This window comes from Chrysemys picta, chromosome 4, assembly GCF_011386835.1.
Source record: "Chrysemys picta bellii isolate R12L10 chromosome 4, ASM1138683v2, whole genome shotgun sequence".
Classification (NCBI taxonomy): Eukaryota; Metazoa; Chordata; order Testudines; family Emydidae; genus Chrysemys; species Chrysemys picta.
Window position 1 is genome coordinate 115,043,269 of NC_088794.1, and position 22,212 is coordinate 115,065,480.

The window sequence follows — 22,212 nt, forward strand, 5'->3', positions numbered from 1 at the left end:
TAAAGACATAGTTATGTGCCAGGGTTGGTTTGAGGAGTTTACTTCCCCAAGGAACTGGACACTTACGCTCTGGAACGGAGACATTGTGAAGATTGTTCCCAATCAGTCGGGACTGAAAGGCAGAGCTGAAAAAACCATCCCCGGGCCCACTAGGAGAGAGCAAAGAATGTGCAGACCATGAGACTATGGAAACAAGTGTGCAGAACTGAAATATGCATTACCAAATCATTTTAAAGGAGGAAACAGATAAGACAATTAGTCTGCCTCAGAACGCCGGGGAAAGAAAACTTCAGCTCTTGTAGGGATCTACCTCTCACAATGGGATCTGACTCACTTGGCTACGACAAATACACTCTCATGGGTGATTTTCAACGGCTTCAAGGTTTTTCTATGGCCAACAAAAGTTAATCCTTTTAGTTCAGTAAGAACAGTGAGTTTTCTTTGAAAGTGGCACATTCCTCGACTCACTATCTCACCTTGGGCAAGTCACATCCCCTCTATTGCTACTATAGACCCACTTCTGCTGTGATACTTGTGGTGAGACTACCTGACTTATACCTACATGTCTGAGGAGTAAATAGAAAGAATTCATAGATCTTACTGATTTTTAAATAGTTATTACCTTAGCCTTCTATTACCACTATATGCCCAATCACCACCTTGACAACCTTACTAATCTGTCACACCCATTCCCAATGCACAGCATCAATCTTTTCTTTGGAGACACCTACCATATGATGAACTGGTCAGAACATTTCTGGTGAAATGAAATTTCACCAAAATAAGCTATTTCATCAAAACCTGTGTGTTTTGTGGAGCTGTACCAGTTTCTGCACACTTTTTGTCAGGAAGGTTTTTGGATCCAGAACCTGGGTGCGTGGAGGTAGAGAATACTCTAATCAGAGTACTAGCCTGGGATGTGAGAGAACCATGTTTAAAGTCTCTTTTTGGACTTGATTTGGAGTGATATGGGATGAAAAATCTGCTCTGAATCAGGCAGAGCAGGGACTTGAACCTAGGTCTCTCACATCCCAAGCCAAGACCCTAAACACCAGGCTATAGAGCAGGGGTGACCAAACCATGGCTCGTGAGCTGCATGCAGCTCTTTTACAGTTAAAGTGTGGCTTGCAAAACTCCCCATACTCCTTCCCCGCCCCACCCATTCTTCGCCTACCAGACTTGGGGCGGGAGAAGCTCAGGGCTTTTGCCCAACAGGGAAGAGGGGCTCAGAGCTTCAGCAAGAGCAGGGTTAAAGCCTCAAGGTGCCTCCCGCTGGGTTGCAGCCCCAAGACTCCTCTTCCCGCAGGGCTGATGCCCTGAGCCCTGGCAGGCGCACCCCATGGGGATGGAGCCCTGGCAGGCATGTCCCGGCTCTCGAACGTCTGAAGATTGTCGTATGTGGCTCGGCAGGTCAGTAAGTTTGGCCACCCCTGCTACAGAGCGAGACTGGTTTCTCAAACACACACAACTTTTGTTTGTGTGAAAACATTTGAAATGTTTTGTTTTTATTTCAATGCAGAATGAAAACAAAATTTCAAAACATTGAAAGTAGCCACCATGAAACAGAAAAGTTATCTTCCAGTCAGCTCTCATTATGGGTACTACTGAAACCAAGTGAACAAATAAGAAAAAAACAAAGGCATTTGAGCCCTGTATCACAATCTGATTAGGGCCAGAATGGAAGGAGGGTGGTTAAAATACTAGTCTGGGACTCAGAGGAGGGTTCTAATCCCACCTCTGCCGCTGATTTGCTATGTGACCTTGAGTGAGTCAGTTCCCCTTGCTGTATAAAGGGGATAATTATGCCAAATAATGCAGAGGAAGGGGAGCTGTGAGACTTAATTAGCATCTGCAAGACATTTAAAGATGCTTAGACGGAAGGGGCCAGAGTTACTATTATAGCCTCCACTTAAATAGCTACTAAGTCTCTGTACAAATAAACATATTAAGCTGATTTAATTAAATCTATTCGATCTACCTACACTGGGCAGGAAACCACGTTTAAGCAGTTTCTGAACTCTGTGACAGCTGAACCAACTACTACTAACATGATTTGGCTGGCTGGTGTGCACAGAGCCATCCTTGTAAGAACTACGTTTTAGTCTGGGTGGGAATCTAGGCTAAGATGTGGCTTGTAAATGTGTTTCTGATTCTGAAACCTTAAAATTACTAAAGGCAGAATAAACAGTGACTCTCAATTCAAAGGGAAGGGGAGGTGATTTTCTTTCTGTGCTGAGGGAGAAAGTACGTAGGAAAGCTTGAGAAATACCTTTTATTTAACACTGCAAAGTGAACAGCAAACTGAGCTGTGTAGAGCGCGAGGGGCAGCAGGATGAGGCAGAATACACGAGCCAGCAAGTGTTTCCCTAGTGTGACCTGCAGACAGAATCCAAATCAAACAGAGTGGCAGCAGAAACCCTCCTGATTGCGACTGCCAGGAGTGTCCCTGTGGTAGGAGACTATTCATAGAAACCACCATGGCACACAAGACCAACTAGCTCCTTAGCAAGCTGCAAGATTTCCCCAAAAAGGCTGAGGGAAAGGTGGAAGCCAAGCCACACTCTCCCAATGCGCTCCCCAAAAAGTAGCCTCATTTGAAAATATGGGAAAAAATAGTTTTTATTTTTAGAAATGCTCAGCACCCACTTCTGCAATTGAAGTCTATGGGAGCTGCCCAAGATCAACACCTTTGAAAAATCAGGCCCATATTGCTTATATAGTTTATTGGGGTAGCACAGGACTTGAAAATAAATGAAGGGTGGGGAGAAGCTTGTGGAATAGGAACTGTGGCTATGTGGTGAAGGGAGAAAAAGAGGGCATGGGGGAGGACCAATTTATGAGAATCTTAGGGGAAATCCTGAGGCTCTCTTAGATGTGGGTTTAAAAATGGCTACTTGATTACCCAAATTTGCTAAGAATTTGGATATATAGAGGTTAAGGCTGCCAAAATCAGGTTTAATTGGTGTCTATTTCATCTATCTTAGGTTTTTGTAAGAGCGTAATAGCTAAGTGATAAGTAAAGCAACTCCCATCTCCTAACACCAAGGCAAATTATTTTTAAACTAATAGGGAAAATACTGACTATGTTTCGTTGTGGTCCAGATCCTGCACCCACTGAAGTCAATGGAATATTACTCCTGGGGGAACTCTGCGCCACTGTGCAAAGCAGAATTTGTGCAGAATTAATGTTCTGTACAGAATTTCATGTTTCCCCTGCAGAACTACGGCTGCAGAGCTGCTGGCCACTCCTAAGGGCTGCTTTACTCTGCAGAGCCCAGCTCGCAGTTAGCGGAGCACCCAGCCCAGCGAGGATGGAGGCTCTGTATGCTCTGGCTGCCCGGCTTAATCCTCATCAACCCAGGGAAAGAAGAGGGCATGGGAGACCTAGCTCTGGCAAAGGGTGAGGAATGGCCGGGCCACACCACGTCCCCTGGAGGGACAGTAAAGAAGCTGGGGGGAGTAAAGGCACTGGGGGGGATGGGGTGTCTGGGGTGGGAATGCCCTATGGCTGTGCTCTGAGGGAACAGGGGGGTGCGGGTGTCTGGGTTGGGGGGTACCCCACGGCTGGTGTCTGGGCTGCGGGTTGCCCCGCGGCTGGGGTCTGGTGGGAGGGGAGTGTGGGTGTCTGGGCTCTGGGGGTGCCCCATGGCCGGACTCTGAGGGGAGCGGGATGCAGGTGTCTGGGCTCTAGGGGGATGCCCACGCAGTCCCCTCCAGCACCCCCCCACTTTGAACTATGTTGTCGTAGATGTTTGTTTAACTCTCTACTCCCGGGGAAATCTTTTTTTGGTGTCTGTATTGTTGACATACTTGTTCACAGGTATTTTGAAATAAATTACCTGAACAGTTGAAACTGGCGTGATTATATTGTGTTATTTTGACAAATAAAATATGCAGAATTTTAAAATATTGTGCACAGAATTTTTAATTTTTTGGCGCAGAATTCTCCCAGGAGTAGAAGATGCCGTTGGCTCAGTACTTCTGAAAAAATCCAGCCCAAAGCATCAGTTGAGCACCCAAAAATCACTGCCACTTCTGAAAATTTTGGTTTAAATTACATAACCAAAGCCACAGTGTCGATCAACATCTGAGCTGGGATTAAAATTCAGGAATCTAGTCCCCAATCCCCAGATTGGATCAGCACAAAACACTTCTCTTTTTACAAAATCTCTTTTTGTTACAATAACTATTTTTACTATTTATTTGTATTTGTATTGAGAAAAGAAGAAAAATATGACATCACTAAAGAGCAATGAACAAAACAGCAGTAGGCCAAGATGAGGTGCAGGTTCTAGAAATCAATTTTTTTCCAAATAAATGACATGTAAACAAACCAAAACTAGTTCCATAGGCAATATGGAGAAAAGTTATTCATGCTTTTAGGCTTTTACTAGTTACTAGTTCTTTTTCAGAGTAACTGACGAAGGGTTGCCAAATAGTTAATTATTCAGCAAGTCTCTCTCTTCTGGAGTTGGTAAATTTCTTTATATATTCTACCACTCCGGGGTTCTCTTTTGCTGCCAACAGCACAAATGAAATCACTTTGCAGCTGTCTGTGACAGAAACCTTAGAGATGATGGATTTGTTCCATTTCAAATACAATTAACTAACTCTGTTCTCAAGAAATGCTCTCTGGAGCTGGAATGTTGCATCATTGCAGCTCATATTGATTCGCATTAATCAGGGAACACAAACCATAAGGCAGGGAAGGCAGAGAAGAAAAAAACAACATTTATGAAATAAGAAAAGGACAAAACCAGTAAGCAGAACAAATAGAATTTTCAAACTTCAAAACAGGCTGGGACAAAAGAAGAATTTAACACTTTTTTTTTTTAAAAAGATGTGCTTGAATAGTCTCTCTCTCTGCACGATCTTAAATGGGATATCGAAGACATCTCTGAGGTAATAAACATCAGATTTCATAGCCCTCAAATACTATATGCAATATTTTTTAAGCCAGAGCACCTGACCTTTTCTCCTTTAACAACTGCATTGGCAAGTTACCCAGAGCCTAAAAGCTGCTGCGCTGCATTTGTGTAAAATGGAGCAGAGTACAGCTGCCTTCATCTTCAACACAACAGTGTATCCTGTAGAGACTGCAAGTCACACAGTATACACTACAAGTAAGCCACTGGATCCCAATGAAGCGTTACATGCCCTCGCAGTCTGTGCAGGCTGTATCCTTGTATTGCAAATGAAGACAGCATCAACCTGCTCCATTGCATGCATATTAAGTGCAGCAAATTAGGAACATCTAGCACAGGGGTAGTCAATAGGCAGACCGTGGGCCAAATCTGGACCTCCAGACGCTTTTGAACAGAACTTGAAATCTTTTTTTACTTATTACCATTATTGTTGTTATTTTTTCTGGAGTCTGGACCTTGACCAAGAAATCTGGATCTTGACAAATAATTGACTACCCCCGATCTAGCAGGAAGCACTTCTCTTTAGAAGGCCACACTGTAGAATTCCAGATGATGGCTAACTATGGGCTATTGTCTGGCCATCCTTGATATGCATTTAATCTAGAATGAAATCTAATGCATGCAACCCAAAAGGCAAGAGGTCTCTCCAATGAACACCCTCTGGGTGCATTATATCCTGCTGACAGTTTTTTTTTTTTAAAACACAGGAGACGACTGGTTTTTCATTATACCTCTCAATTCCAGTCATCATCTGGCTTCAATATCTATCAGCTGTCTTCTGCAGACAAACTGATAGCAAGTTGTTTCCATGAATATCAAAAGCAGGGAAGTTAACAAGGGGAAAAAACACTAAATATAAAGAAAAATTCTGGACACTCACCAGTGACAGGCTGAGATCCCCCAGCAACTCCCAAAGATCATAAACTGTGTTCAGTCCAACCAAGAGGACTACAAAGAGGCCAACAAACTTCACCCCTATCGCTCCAGCAAGGTTGATCCCAGTCAGACTCAGCCAGAACCACCAGGAAGCAGAAAACGGCCTACACAACAGACAGAGCAGGTCACTGTTTAATGATAGCTACAAGTGCAAACAGCACCAATTGAAACAAACAGGAAATCATCTGCTCAGAGCAGGTCCTGGGCAACTGCAAAACCTGTTACCACTGCCTCCTGTTCCATTTCTCTGGGGTCTTTCACTGGAAGTGGGGAAATAAAGTTGACATTTTTCATGAATTTTGGAAGGGTCCAAGCGCACCCTTGTTTTGATGTTTGTAAAGGGCCTCTATTGAAACCTGGTCAACCCTGTAAGGAGGGCTTCAGGAGGGGAATAGAACCACAGCCTACACCTAATGGGTTTGGCGACAGTCCATATACAGGAGGCCTGGGTCTGAGAGGAGTGCTACGACTCTTGCTCCATGACATGGCAAGGATGGAAGAGTCAAAGGGCTGTGACATGGGAGGGGGACAGATATTGGCTAGGCTCCTCCTTGCATCTTCAATAGGCCTATATCAGAAAAATACTGGTGTAGAATATCTTCCTATCCACAGCACAAGTGTTAACGACAGCAAAAGAAACAAGACTAAAACCAAACAGTAGGGAAAAGATGAGTGGAGGTGAGGAGGTGGGTGGAAGTTTATTAGCCCCTCTCCCAATGACTCACTACCTCTGGGTAGCATATTTTGCTCAATCAAAAGTCACATCTGCACTAGCCAGAAGCCAGAGGGCCACTCCTAATTTACATTAAATGGATCTGTTTACTGCTGCCCCAATCTTGAATAAAGAGACAACCAATGAAAACTACAGATCATAGCATAGAATACTGCATCTTGAGCTGATCAGATGGAGCACAGTACACTAGGAGTTTGTAGTTTACAGGTTACATGCTGCGTGTTGTAAATGAGGATGGCTGCAGGCAGCATTGCATGACTTTAGATGGGCCACATTAGCCATGTCTGCTGTAGTCAGTCACACTGAGACAGCACAGTCAATTCTACAGCACATTTCACACAATGGTACAGATCACAAATGGGTAAAGCTTACCGTATATACTCGTTCATAAGCCGAATTTTTTTAGTAAAAAAGGGAAGCACCAGAGAAGGAGGTTGGCTTATGAACGGGTATAGAGAGGGAGAGGTGGGACACAGCCCCTCCCTGCAACAGAGGGAGCAAAGAGAGGTAGCACAGCCAGCAGAGCCAGAAGGGAAGAGGCGGGGCCAGAGGCTCTCCGCTTCTGGCCATGCTGTTCTCCCCCCAGCCTCCGAAGCAGCTGCAGGTTCGGGGCTGGCAGGCTGCAGCCGTGCCGCTCGGCCCCGCCCCCACAACAGGCTGCGGCCGTGCCGCCCGGCCCAGCCGGACCACGCTGCGGCCATGCCGCCCGGCCCAGCCCGTTGGAACATGCTGTGGCCGCGCCGCCCAGTCTGGCCTGCCACAGCGGGCTGTGGCCACGCTGCCCCGTCTACCGGAGCAGCTCCAGCCAGGCCAGAGACATCCTCCCCCAGCCCTTCCCAGAGAAGGTGGGAAGGGAAGGGATGGGATGGAGAGAGTGTGGGGGTCCTGGCCTCAGGGTGAGGTCATGTGGGGGGTGGTCACAGGGGTTACTCCCCTGATCCCCAGCTTCTCCCCCGCAAAAAAATTCCCCACCAGTTGCTGTCCCGGCCCGTCAGGGTAAGCAGCTGGCGCACCGGGACAATTTGTTTACTTAGGTTTACCTCCGTGCCTGCGGACGCTCGAGGTAAACAAACCATCTTGGCCCTACAGCGGCTTATCCTGATGGCCTGGGAGCCAAAGTTTGCCGACCCCTGAATTATAGGGTCAGCTTATGAATGGGTCATAAAAAATTTCCATTTTTACTTATCCATCTTGGGGAGGTCAGCTTATAAACGAACCGGCTTATGATCGAGTATATACTTAGTTATCACATCATCTGATTTTGGTTCCATTGTGGGGAAGATGCCCTATGTGGCTCCACCTTACATAAACTCTTCAGGATCCCCGAATATTCTAAGCAGGATCATGCCTCTTGGATATGCGTAGACCAGCTAGCCTGGAACACATTACTGCTTCATTCAGAAATCTCATGTAAACATTTCCAAAAATGCTAGGATACCAATCCTTGAAGCCCAACAAATTATACTATTTTATAAATATTCATGGGCTCATCGTTATGAAAAAGCAGAGCTTCCCTGGCCTGGAAACAAAGGAATTGGGCCTTAGAAATTGGACAAGAGGACATACAAAAGTCTTACCATTAAGAGCAAAGCAGGTGGTAAAATCTAACTATTCTACTGCTCTGACCACATCACGCCCGCCCCTAGCTTCCCTTGTTGTCACAGGAAGTTCAAGTTTCTTGTCTTTACCTTCAAGGCTCTTGCATAGATCCACACCATCGATATCTCTGTGAATGCTTCCTCTCAAACTGGCTTTCATACCCCATTCTCTACTCAATCCTCTCTCCCATGTACTTCCTATGTCTCGCCCAGCCTTAACCCTTTTCCACACAACCATGCGAAGAAGAGGATGGTGTCGCCAGCAGGGCTTCATCTCCTCGAGCAGGACTGCTAAGAAGAAATTTGGTCCACCTAACAAAGAAGGGGACGAGTACCTTTGGATACAGACTGGCTAATCTAGTGAGGTGGGTTTTAAACTAGATTCAACAAAAGCCTACATGTAAGTCCAGAATATGAAGACACGGGTGAAGGGTCAGAATCTGGGAGAAACATGGGAAATCAGAGCAGGGACAAAGGAAAGAAAAGAGGGACAATAGAGGGGAAATCTAATGAACATCTTAGATGTCTGTATACTAATCCAAGGCACGGGGAATGAACAGGAAAAACTAGAAATACTAATAAATAATCAATTACAACATAACTGGCATCACAGAGACTTGATAGGAAAATTCATATGACTGGAATAATAGTATAGAAGGGTACAGCTTGTTCAGGATAGGCAGGGTGAAAAGGGAGGTGTTGCCTTGTATATCAAAGATGTATACACATGCACTGAGCTTGAGATAGAAGTGGGAGGCAGACCTGTTGAAAGTCTCTGAGTATGAATAAAAGGGGTAAAAAATAAGGGTGTCGTCATGGTAGGGGGTCTACTATAGACCACCTCACCAGGAAGAAAAGGTTGATGAGGCTTGTTTTAAACAACTAACAAAATCATCCAAAGCTTAGGACTTGGTGGTGATGTGAGACTTCAACTACCCAGAAATCTGTTGGGAAAATAATACAGCAGGGCACAGATTATCCAACAAGTTCTTGAAATGCATTGGAGACAACTTTTTATTACATAAAGTGGAGAAAGCAACTAGGAGAGAGGCTGCTCTAGATTTGATTCTGACAAACAGAGAGGAAATAGTTGAGCATTTGAATGTGGAAGGCAGCTTGTGTTAAAGTGATCATGAAATGATTTAGTTCATGATTCTAAGGAATGGTAGGAGGGAAAACAGCAGAATAAAGACCATTGACTTTAAGAAGGCAGACTTTAGCAAACTCTGAGAATAGTTACATACCATGGGAAGCAAGTCTAAGTGAAAAAAGATTTCAGTACAGTTGGCAGTCTTTTAAAGAGACATTATTAAGGGCACAAGAGCAAACTATCCCAATGTATAGAAAGATAGGAAATAAGATAAGAGAGCACCCTGCCTTACCCAGGAGATCTTTAACAACCTAAAACTCAAAAAAAGAATCATACAAAAAGTAGAAAGTAGGTCAGGTTACAAAGGATGAATATAGAAGAACACAAGAATGCAGGGACAAAATTAGAAAGGCCAATGCACAAAATGAGATTAAACTAGCTAGGGACATAAAAGGGCAGCAAGAAAACATTTTTACAAATACATTAGAAGCAAGAGGAAAACCAAGGACAGAATAAGCCCTTTTACTCAATGAGGAGGGAAAGACTAACAGAAAACACCACTATGGCTGAAATGCTAAATGCCTTTTTTGTTTCAAGCAACAGAGTCTCCTGTGGCACCTTTAAGACTAACAGATGTATTGGAGCATGAGTTTTCATGGGTGAATGCATCATCATTACATGCATCCGACGAAGTGGGCATTCACCCACGAAAGCTTATGCTCCAATACATCTGTTAGTCTTAAAGATGCCACAGGACACACTGTTGCTTTTTACAGAGCCAGACTAACACGGCTACCCCCTGATACTTTTTTGTTTCCGTTTTTCACCAGTTTAGCAGTGATCAGATGACTAACACAATGAACATCAAGATAAATAGGGTAGGATCTGAGGCTAATATAGGGAAAGAACAAGTTAAGAATTACTTAGACAAGTTAGATGTCTTCAAGTCAGCAGGGCATGGTGAAATACATCCTAGAATGCTTAAAGAACTGGCGGAAGAGATCTGTCAGCCATTAGCGATTATCTTTGAGAACATGTGAAGGATGGGAGAGATCCCAGAGGACTGGAAAAGGGAAAATATAGTACCTATTTATAAAAAGGGAAATAAGGAAACCCAGGGATTTATAGACCAGTCATCTTAACTTCAGTACTGGAAAGAAAAAGGAACAAATAATCAATCAGTTTGTAAGCACTTAGAAGATAAGGCAATAAGTAACAGTCAACATGGATTTGCTGAGAACAAATCCTGTCAAACCAACCTAACATCCTTCTTTGACAGGATAACAAACGTGGATGGGGGGGACGCAGTACTTGCAATATATCTTGACTTTAGTAAGGCTTCTGACACTGTCGCACATGACCTTCTCATAAGCAAACCAGGAAAATATAACCTAGACCAATCTACTATAAGATGGGCGCACAACTGGTTGGAAAACCATATTCAGACTAGTTATGAAATGGGTAACAGTCAAGCTCACAGGGAATATCAAGTGAGGACCCACAGGGATCGGTCCTGGATCTGGTTCTATTCAATATCCTCATAAATTATTTTGATAATGGCACAGAGAGCACATTGATCAAATCTGAGGCTGATACTCAGCTGGGAGGGGTTGCAAGTGCTTTGGAGGAAAGGATTAGAATTCAAAATGATCTTGACAAATTGGAGAAATGGTCGGAAACAAATAGGAAGGAATAATTGCACAAATACAAAATGGGAAATGATTGCCTAGGAAGCAGTACTGCAAAAAATGTTGGGGGTATAGTGGATAAACTAAATATCAGTCAACAATGCAATACTGTTATAAAAAAAGCAAACATCATTCTGGAATGTATTAGCAGGAGTGTGGTAAGCAAGACACTAGAAGTAATTCTTCCATTCTTTGCAACACTGATAAGACCCTCATTGGGGCACCACACTTCAGGAAAGATGAGGACAAATTGGAGGAAGTCCAGAGGAGAGCAATACAAATAATAAAAGATTTAGAAAACATGACCCAGTCTTCAACTACATAAAAGGATGTCATAAGGAGAGTGATAAAGTGTTATCTTTAAACACCAAGGATAGGACAAAAAGTAATGGGCTTAAATCACAGCAAGGGAGATTTAGTTTGGACATTAGGGAAAACTTCCTAACTGTAAAGGTAGTTAAGTATTGAAACAAATTGCCTAGGGAGATTATAAATTCTCATCATTGGAGGTTTATAAGAACAGGTTAGACAAACACCTGTCAGGGATAGTCGATATTACTTAGTCCTGTATCAGTTCAGGGGATTGGACGAGATGACCTATAAAGGTCCATTCCCATCCATGACTCTCAGAAAGCTCCCATGTTCACAATAGTCTCTTTCCCCTTCTCCAAGGAGCCAAATTCCCTCCCTCTTCTCCTTTCACCCATCCCCTCTCCTCACGCTCCCACTATCATATTGTCTCCCTGTACATGCATGAAGGCTCATACATCTATGGCATAATAAAAAATGATCACCATCTTACCTATCTGCACAGGAGTTACACTTCACCATACTCAGCACAGCTCCCATAAGAAAGAACATCAGAATGGGGTCAAGCAGGATGTACTGGGACAGAGTAATGCAGCCTGTATCTGAAAAATAAAACACCCAACTATACTAAGAGATGTCTCAGTTTCAAAGAAAACCTAGAGCAGTGTCTGTAGCAAGCCAGTTTCCTCACAGCTTAGTCAAGAGACAGCATGGGCAATGGTGGGACTAGAAACAGGTCAGCATGTCTCAACTCTGACCATAGTAAGAAACTTTGAAATGTTATTTTCAAATGGCCCAAACAGCAGAGCTCTGAATTGCCATGCAGCAAACAGATTATGTTCTCAGTTCCTCATTCTTTGAACAAATGGGAGCTAGGAATGAGAAAGACAGAAAGAAAGAAAGAAAGAAAGAAAGACAGACAGAAAGAGCTTTGACTTGGGGATATTAAAAATCTTGTGATGCTTTTTGAGAGTCTCTGTGTTAAATGGCCCGTCTCTAACTCAGGTAATTCTATTCTGCCTATCTAAATCCTTCTCTATAATTTCAATTATACACAGAATCTTTATTGACTTACTACCCTGAAGTCTTATTTAGCATTGCTGTGCACTATTAAACAGCTGCTATATCCCATACCAGAGGTGGCTGTATTTCAGTAGTGGGCAAAATTATCTCTAGCTATACATCTTTCATGCAGTTTTTAAAATTCTTGCATTTAAATGTACTCCAATAGTAAAGCAATGAGCACCACAGAAATACCTATAAACTAAATCAGATTATAAAATGCTTTGTGAACTTTATGAATAAAAAGCACTATATAGATTGCAGTTATTCAGCTCTTAGAAGGGAGGCAGTGTCTATCCTTTCTCATCAGTGACTTCTTCTTGGCGGGTAATGACTCCAGAGAGAAAAGTCTCCGCACAGTTAATCTGCCCTGAGGCTGGCCTCCATTACTGGCCCTTCTTCATCCACATGCCAAACAGATAAGATTTCCCATGAGGATGCTAGAAATGCTTACCAAAAATCAGGATGGAGGCTGCAAGTAATGCTGCATACAGTGACTTGGACATCTCCAGCACTGTGAGGTAGGCGAAGGGAACTAGGCACGAGCCTAGAAATGCACAGAACTGCAGGAAAAGAATGGACACAGAGGGGAATGACAATCTCGTCACAAGATGAATGTGTATACAGATCCCACATACCCTTCTTCCTTCCATCCTCAAACAGATTCAAACAATGGATGCTCCTGCAAGTAACTACAACTGACTGAATGGTGCCCAAGTCTGGCTCACTGAGGATACTCAGGCAGAGGCCAAACTAATGAAAACTTAATTTGAAGAATTTAAATTGTTTATGCAGTTCTATGTCTACACATATAAGTAACAAGGATTTGTTTTTTGTTTCTTTCCAGACCATATAAGTCATTTCCAGAAACATCTTTCAATTAGCTTCATCAAACCGCCTTCAGGGTCAACTCATCCTCATTTTATCCTGGCCAGAGACAATACACGGGTTTCACCATAACATCCAACAAGTTATTTCAGAGGCCTGTTTGCCATAAAAGACATGGAGCCAGACAAAGAAAGAATGTTAGTGTCTGCTCCACTTTCAAAAATTGCAGTACCAGCCCATCTGGACAGATGAGATAGGGATGAAAGAATTTAATATATGTCATAAAAATCCAGCCTCTTCAAGATCTGAAGGAGTCTATACTGAAGGAGCCAAGGAGAGGAAGGGAAACACCCATCTTTTCCAGAGGACTGTTCTGCTTTCCTTCATTGATTTGTGAGCGGCTGGGTTAAGCACTGGCCTGTGCATTCTTACCCCTCTCATTCCTATGTAGTTATGATGCTCATATCTGTCCCCTGGCTTTTGGAAAGGAAACGTGCCATTGTATCCGCTCAGGTACCCAGCAAGTCCTATCAGCATCTGGGGAGGGAAAGGGGCAAACTGGTCAGGGAAACAACTTCAGAGTCAGTGGCATCCACTCCTGCTGCAGAAAAGATGTTCACAGCATCCCACATCCCACCATCAAAAATCCACCCAAACGTTTGTAGATCTGCATCTTATCTTATAGTCCATCCCAACTATGGGCATTGCTGTCATAGGCACCATTGAGGACTCCCTGAAATGTGTTCTTGCCTTTAATAAAGCATTTGGCTGCAGTGCAGTAACAAACCTATTCTCTTATACCAGATACCACCGAGTTGCAATCCTCCTCAGCCAACATAAAAGTCTCTCTTAAGTGGCATTTTATGAGCAAGTTGATAAACTTGGATATGAAGATCTGATTGACTCAGAATCTGCTGTTTTCAAATGTTATTTTGAGAAAACAGTATTGTTCACTGGTTTACAGAGCACTTAGTTCACATTCCTGCTAGTAGGAACTGCTTAGCTCCCTGGATCTATAACTTCCCACAAGGAGGTCCCTTCATTTCCCCTAGAAGCACTTACACATGTTTTATGACCAACCATTCTCTCCTTTTCAACATCCAGCATTAAGCACACTCTTTACTTTCCCATGTTTTGGGCATTTTCCATGGAAGAGAAAAGAGAGGGTGTGGTCTCAAGAGGGGGCCACATGTCACGGCCTCCCAGCTAGACGACAAATAGATGACAACAGTAGCAAGGAACGGGCATCCAGAAAACTCTGGTGCTCATCCTACACTTTGACCAGAAGAATGGAATAGGCTTTGGTTGGACTGTTCCAATGACCAGGGGATTCCACTGGCTCCTAAAATGTACGCAAGACCTGATGAGAGCTGTTCACCTTCCCCAGAGGTGGGTGGACGTCAAAGAAGAAGGTCCGGTTAATGTAGTAACTTCCCATCTTCCCAAAATGAGTTTCATCCCAACTAAAAAAAGAAAAGATAGATGTACTCAGGAGCTGGAAATAATCAAAAGTCCATAGATGTCTATTTTGCTAGTGACTATCTTTTGCCACTTTTATACTGGACAAGTGCATAACATGTAATCCCATGTAGAATGTTAATTCCACTAAGAGGCTAGAGCTAACTGGAAAACATGGGGATCGATATGAAAATCCAGAGGTGGATAAGGAATTGGTTAATGGGGAGAATGCAGCGGGTAGTATTAAAGGGTGAACTGTCAGGTTGGAGGGAGGTTACTAGTGGAGTGCCTCAAGGTTCGGTTTTGGGACCCATTTTATTTAATCTATTTATAACTGACCTCGGAACCGATTACAGGAGTGGGCTGATAAAGTTTGCGGATGATACAAAGGTGGGAGGCGTTGCAAATTCGGAGGAGGATAGGGATATTCTGCAGGGAGACTTGAATGAGCTTGTGAATTGGAGTATCAGAAATAGGATGAAATTTAATAGTGAAAAGTGTAAGGTGATGCACTTGGGGATGACTAATAACAATTTTAGTTACAAGATGGGGACGCATTGGTTAGAAGGAACGGAAGAGGAGAAGGACCTAGGGGTCCTCGTAGACCGCAGGATGACTATGAGTCGACAATGTGACGTGGCGGTAAAAAAAGTCAATGCGGTCTTGGGATGCATTAGGCGAGGGATATCTAGTAGGGATAAGGAGGTCCTGCTTCCGTTGTATAAGGCGCTGGTGAGACCTCATTTGGAGTACTGTGTGCAGTTCTGGTCTCCCATGTTTAAAAAAGATGAACTCAAACTGGAACGGGTGCAGAGAAGGGCCACTAGGATGATCAGAGGAATGGAAAACCTGTCGTATGAAAGGAGACTATAGGAGCTTGGGTTGTTTAGTCTGACACAGCGAAGGCTGAGGGGGGATATGATTGCTATCTTTAAATATATCAGAGGGATAAATACAAGGGAGGGAGAGGAACTATTCCAGCTTAGTACTAATGTGGACACGAGAACGAATGGATATAAACTGGCCGTGGGGAAGTTCAGGCTTGAAATTAGACGAAGGTTTCTGACCGTCAGAGGGGTGAAATACTGGAACGGCCTTCCGAGGGAAATGGTGGGGGCGACGGACCTGTCTGGTTTTAAGATTAAGTTAGATAAGTTTATGGAGGGAATGGTTTAATGGTAAAACATAGTAGCCAAGGAAAACCAAGCAATGGTACGTAAATAGTACAATGGCCAACAGGGGTCAGACTAGAGACTCTTGCCTACATGCTCGGGGTCTTACTGATCGCCATATTTGGGGTCGGGAAGGAATTTTCCTCCAGGGTAAATTGGCTGAGCCTCTGGAGGTTTTTCGCCTTCCTCCGCAGCATGGGGCAGGGATCACTAGCAGGAGGGTCTCTGCCGATTGAAGTCACTAAAACACAGGATTGGGGACTTCAACAGCAGAGTCCAGGGAAGGGTTTTGTGGCCTGCAGCATGCAGGGGGTCAGACCAGATGATCATAATGGTCCCTTCTGACCTTGAAGTCTATGAGTCTATGAGTAATGAAAAATGGGTCAGCCTCCTTATTAATCAAGATATCGCTCCATAAATATACCAGTGCTGCAGAACCTACACTGGCTGCCTTCTGGCTGCCAAGTTGAGTTTAAAGGTATTAGTTTTGTCCCTTAAGCCCTAAATGGCCTGGGAGCTGCTTACCTAAGATACACCTCTCTCCCTGTACCATACTGAGGGTCAAATTGGAGCCTGCTCAGTATATAATAGAGAAAATTGTTGGCAGGGCGTTCACCACATGAACCCTTGACATTGAAATCCTACCCCATCCCCCTCCTGAAATAGTCCAAATCAGTTGCCCTTCCTGGCGTACCCCCCCCCACCCACAAACACACACACACAAAATGCACACTCACAAAACTGGGTGACTGGGCAACAAAATGGCAGACAAAATTCAATGTTAATAAATGCAAAGTAATGCACATTGGAAAACATAATCCCAACTATACATATAAAATGATGGGGTCTAAATTTAGCTGTTACCACTCAAGAAAGAGATCTTGGTGTCATTGTGGATAGTTCTCTGAAAACATCCACTCAATGTGCAGCGGCAGTCAAAAAGGCAAACAGAATGTTGGGAATCATTAAGAAAGGGATAATAAGAAAATATATTGTTTCTATATAAATCCATGGTATGCCCACATCTTGAATACTGCGTGCAGAAGTGATTGCCCCATCTCAAAAAAGATATACTGGAATAGGAAAAGGTTCAAAAAAAGAGCAACAAAAATTATTAGGGGTATGGAACAGCTACCATATGAGGAGAGATTAATAAAACTGTGACTTTTCAGCTTAGAAAAGATACGACTAAAGGGGGATATGATAGAGGTCTATAAAATCATGATGGGTGTGGAGAAAGTAAATAAGGAAGTGTTATTTACTCCTTCACATAACACACAAACTAGGGGTCACCAAATGAAATGAATAGGCAGCAAGTTTAAAACAAAAGGAAGTATTTTTTCACAAATGCACAGTCGACCTGTGGAACTCCTTGCAAGAGGATGTTGTGAAGGCCAAGACTATAACAGGATTCAAAAAAGAACTAAATAAATTAATGGAATATAGGTCCATCAATGGCTATTGCCAGGATGGGCAGGGGTGTCCCTAGCCTCTGTTTGCCAGAAGCTGGGAATGGACGACAAGGGACGGATCACTTGATGATTACCTGATCTGTTCATTCCCTCTGGGGCACCTGGCATTGGCCACTGATGGAAAACAAGATACTAGGCTAGATGGACCTTTGGTCTGACCCAGTAAGGCTGTTCTTATGTAAAGCCTGTAAGAGCAGGCATATGGGGAGGGATGAGGTGATTGGGCACAGCAATTTTTAAGAAGAATGTGAAGGATGAGAAATTTTGCTTTATAATATACTTGTTGACTGGTGATTAGCATATGCATGAAAATGTGCTGCCTCAGTTTCTCCATCTGTAAAATGGGGATAATGATGAAAAGCACTATATAAGAGCTAGGTATTATAATTTTAGTTGCATAATGACTGTAGCAATGTATTTTTATTAATAGGAAAAGCATCTAGAGCCCAAGAGAGTTATTCTTTTATGTTATTGTCTTTACATCAAAATAATAAACTAACTAAACAGTTAATCACCAGGAACATGGCCTAGCTTCATGTTCATACAGCACTTTGGCCTTGTCTCCACTAGCGCAATTTACCGTGTTATGTAACATTTACTCCCCAGTTGAAATGCACTTGGCATCCACACTCACAAGTACTTCTATCAGTCTCCATAGGGACTAAACAGACTGATGGATCTTTCCAGACAATCGTTCCAGAGCGGGTGTGGACAGGAGCCTTCAAAAGCAACCTCCCACCATAGGAGGTGGTAGGAGCCTCCTTTCCCAGCTCCTCACCACAGCTGCCTCATTCACCGAGTTCACTATAATTTGCTGACTAAGTCTCCTCTCTGCCACGCCCCCCTTGTCTTGACCCCTTCAGCTATGCCCCCCCAGCATCCTCAGGGCCGGATTTCCAAGTGGGCACAGAAGGCACATGCCTAGGGAGGCTGGCATTCTAGGGGCACCTAAAAATTAAAAGTGGGTTAAACGTTTCTTTTTTTTACAGAAAACATGACGGTCAGCTGTAGGCCGGGGGAGTGCTGAAGATGCTGTGCCTAGGGGCATGTAAAGTGTATATCGGCGCTGAGTATCCCCTACCTGGAAGTGTCCCTGCTGGCCATGGCCTCCACGTTATCGTTATCCTCCTCCCACCCCCATCCATCCATCCACCCCTTGGGGCTCACATACTCAATCAGCGAAGCAATGGGGCTTGACTAGCCACCAGCTGCGGGATGCTGAACCGCTAGGTGACGGCTGTCAGCGGGGCGAGCGGGGAGCTGTGCCCCTCATACCCCTGCCCCACTCCCAGGGCCCAGCCAGCCACACAGCCACGGGCAGGCGCCTGTCGCTGCCCCAACCCCACGGGGCCGCGAGCGCCGCACCAAACCCCCATTGCCCACGCGGGCAAGCGGCTGTTAAACCCAGCACTAGGCCCCGGACCGACCCAGCCGTGACTCCGCCCCCTCCCCCGCGGCCTGACCGCCAGCCCCACCCCCGTTGCCATAGCGTCGCGGCCCCTCACCAGACGTGCGGCGGCTCGGACAGGCGGTAGAAGCGGGAGGCGAAGCTGAGGAGGGTGACGAAGGCCAGCGGGGCCCAGACCCCGACTGGAGCTTCCAGGGGAGCCCAGGCCCGCGGAAGAGGAGAGGGACGGCTCAGCTCACCAGCCGGCCTGCGGGGTCGCCGCTGCCGAAGCCCCCCGCAGCGCGGGCCCGACTCGGCCTGGCAACACCCCGCCGCCAGCGTCATCCGCGCCCCGACACGAGGGAGGTGCCGGCGGCCGGGCACCCCCGCGCACGGCACCAAGGGAAAGGGAGTCCGGGCCGTAGGGCATGGCGGGAAGCGGAGCCTGGTTCCCTCGCAGGGCATCGTGGGAGTTGTAGTTCTCCGCGCCGGGGGCCGAAGCGCCGCCGCGGCTGGGGAAGTCAAGCAAGAGCCGGGTCGAAAATGCCCCAGAACGGACCCTGCGCAGCGTGAAAGGAAATGGCGGGGACCCGTCACCTCCCTCCGCCCCCAGCCGGCACCCCGAGATTGCCCTGCCCGACCCCCCATTCACCGACAGACCCCTCTAGACTGACACCCCGGGACTGCCCTACGTGCCCACCCCCTTCACTGACAGACCCCTCTAGACTGACACCCCGGGACTGCCCTACGTGCCCACCCACCTTCACTGACAGACCCCCACAGACACCCCGGGACTGCCCTACGTGCCCACCCCCCTTCACTGACAGACCCCTCTAGACTGACACCCCGGGACTGCCCTACGTGCCCACCCACCTTCACTGACAGACCCCTCTAGACTGACACTCCGGGACTGCCCTACGTGCCCACCCCCTTCACTGACAGACCCCCCACAGACACCCCGGGACTGCCCTACGTGCCCACCCACCTTCACTGACAGACCCCCACAGACACCCCGGGACTGCCCTACGTGCCTACCCCCCTTCACTGACAGACCCCCACAGACACCCCGGGACTGCCCTACGTGCCTACCCCCCTTCACTGACAGACCCCCACAGACACCCTGGGACTGCCCTACGTGCCCACCCCCCTTCACTGACAGACCCCTCTAGACTGACACCCCGGGACTGCCCTACGTGCCTACCCCCCTTCACTGACAGACCCCCACAGACACCCCGGGACTGCCCTACGTGCCCACCCCCTTCACTGACAGACCCCCACAGACACTCCGGGACTGCCCTACGTGCCCACCCCCTTCACTGAGAGACCCCCCACAGACACCCCGGGACTGCCCTACGTGCCCACCCCCCTTCACTGACAGACCCCCACAGACACCCCGGGACTGCCCTACGTGCCCACCCCCCTTAACTGACAGACCCCTCTAGACTGACACCCCGGGACTGCCCTACGTGCCCACCCCCTTCACTGACAGACCCCCACAGACACCCCGGGACTGCCCTATGTGCCCACCCCCCTTCACTGACAGACCCCTCTAGACTGACACCCCGGGACTGCCCTACGTGCCCACCCCCTTCACTGACAGACCCCCACAGACACTCCGGGACTGCCCTACGTGCCCACCCCCCTTCACTGACAGACCCCCCACAGACACCCCGGACTGCCCTACGTGCCCACCCCCCTTCACTGACAGACCCCCACAGACACCCCGGGACTGCCCTACGTGCCCACCCCCCTTCACTGACAGACCCCTCTAGACTGACACCCCGGGACTGCCCTACGTGCCCACCCCCTTCACTGACAGACCCCCACAGACACCCCGGGACTGCCCTATGTGCCCACCCCCCTTCACTGACAGACCCCTCTAGACTGACACCCCGGGACTGCCCTACGTGCCCACCCCCTTCACTGACAGACCCCCACAGACACCCTGGGACTGCCCTATGTGCCCACCCCCCTTCACTGACAGACCCCTCTAGACTGACACCCCGGGACTGCCCTACGTGCCCACCCCCCTTCACTGACAGACCCCTCTAGACTGACACCCCGGGACTGCCCTATGTGCCTACCCCCCTTCACTGACAGACCCCCACAGACACCCCGGGACTGCCCTACGTGCCCACCCCCCTTCACTGACAGACCCCTCTAGACTGACACCCCGGGACTGCCCTACGTGCCTACCCCCCTTCACTGACAGACCCCCACAGACACCCTGGGACTGCCCTACGTGCCCACCCCCCTTCACTGACAGACCCCTCTAGACTGACACCCCGGGACTGCCCTACGTGCCCACCCCCCTTCACTGACAGACCCCCACAGACACCCCGGGACTGCCCCGCTTGTCCCCCCATTCACAGACAAACACCGTGCGATTGCCCTGCCTGCCCCCCATTCACAAACACCCCGTGACTGCCCTGCCTGCCACTCCCATTCACTGACAGACCCCCAAAGACACCCCAATACTGCCCTGCCTGCCCCCCTTCACTGACAGACACCCTGTGACTGCCACTCCCCATTCACTGACAGACCCCCCAGACACCCCAACACTGCCCTGCCCGCCCCCCTTCACTCACAGACACTCTGTGACTGCCCTACCTGCCACTCCCATTCACTGAGAGACCCCCACAGACACCCCAACACTGCCCTGCCTGCCCCCCTTCACTGACAGACACCCTGTGACTGCCACTCCCCATTCACTGACAGACACCACGCGACTGCCCTGCCTGCCATTCACAGACAGAACCATTGTGACTGTCACTCCCCATTCACTGACGGAACCCCATAGACACCCCGTGAATGCCCTGCCCACCCCTCCCCCCCATTCACTGACAGACCCCCACATCCAATGACACATCAATGACCCCCCCAGGCCCATTAACTGACAGACTCCCCCACACACACCCAGTGACTGCCCTGCCCCCCCACCGCGCATACCCACTGCTCCCATTTGCTGACAGACACACACACACACACAGTGACTGCGCTGTCTACAAACAGCCACAGCTCATGTGCACATCATGCGCACACTACTGCCCGCCCCCATTCATTGACAGACCCCACCCACCACACACATCTCATGTGTGCACACACAGTATGCGCACATCCATTGCCAATCCCCATTCACTGACAGACACACCCAGTAACTGCTCTTCCACTGCTCACACACACATCAGCTGGGCACACACAGCACTTGCAATGTTTGTCGTGCCTATACAATAGTGCTTAATTGATCAGATTTACTTTTATTTCTAGACAGATTCACTTTCTGGTTTTTACAAAAACAACAAGGAGTCTGGTGGCACCTTAAAGACTAACAGATTTATTTGGGCATAAGCTTTCGTGACTTAAAACCTCACTTCTTCGGTTGCATCCGAAGAAGTGAGGTTTTAACTCACGAAAGCTTATGCCCAAATAAATCTGTTAGTCTTTAAGGTGCCACCAGACTCCTTGTTGTTTTTGTAGATACAGACTAACACGGCTACCCCCTGATACTTTCTGGTTTTTGATCTGCATGCTGCACTCCCTGCGTTGCAATTACC

At 47.0% G+C, this 22,212-nt stretch overlaps 1 protein-coding gene across 7 annotated transcripts in view; it reads right to left on the reverse strand.

Annotated features, from left to right (window-relative positions):
* POMT2 (protein O-mannosyltransferase 2) overlaps window positions 1–19,138 on the reverse strand; it is a 47,498-nt gene extending 28,360 nt beyond the window's left edge. For 4 of the 7 annotated variants that reach the window (XM_065593409.1, XM_065593411.1, XM_065593408.1 and 1 more), the window contains exons 1-8: window positions 18,777–19,138; window positions 14,530–14,632; window positions 13,602–13,706; window positions 12,796–12,904; window positions 11,773–11,881; window positions 5,806–5,965; window positions 2,270–2,376; window positions 67–149 (exon numbers count right to left, since the gene is read on the reverse strand). In XM_065593409.1, the coding sequence (XP_065449481.1) occupies window positions 67–149; window positions 2,270–2,376; window positions 5,806–5,965; window positions 11,773–11,881; window positions 12,796–12,904; window positions 13,602–13,706; window positions 14,530–14,632; window positions 18,777–19,123 (1,123 nt within the window). In that variant the 5' untranslated portion in view covers window positions 19,124–19,138. The remainder of the gene's footprint in view (window positions 1–66; window positions 150–2,269; window positions 2,377–5,805; window positions 5,966–11,772; window positions 11,882–12,795; window positions 12,905–13,601; window positions 13,707–14,529; window positions 14,633–18,776) is intronic. The other 3 variants (XM_005301644.5, XM_065593410.1, XM_042858552.2) reach the window with 3 other exon arrangements.
* Window positions 19,139–22,212: the final 3,074 nt, after the last annotated feature.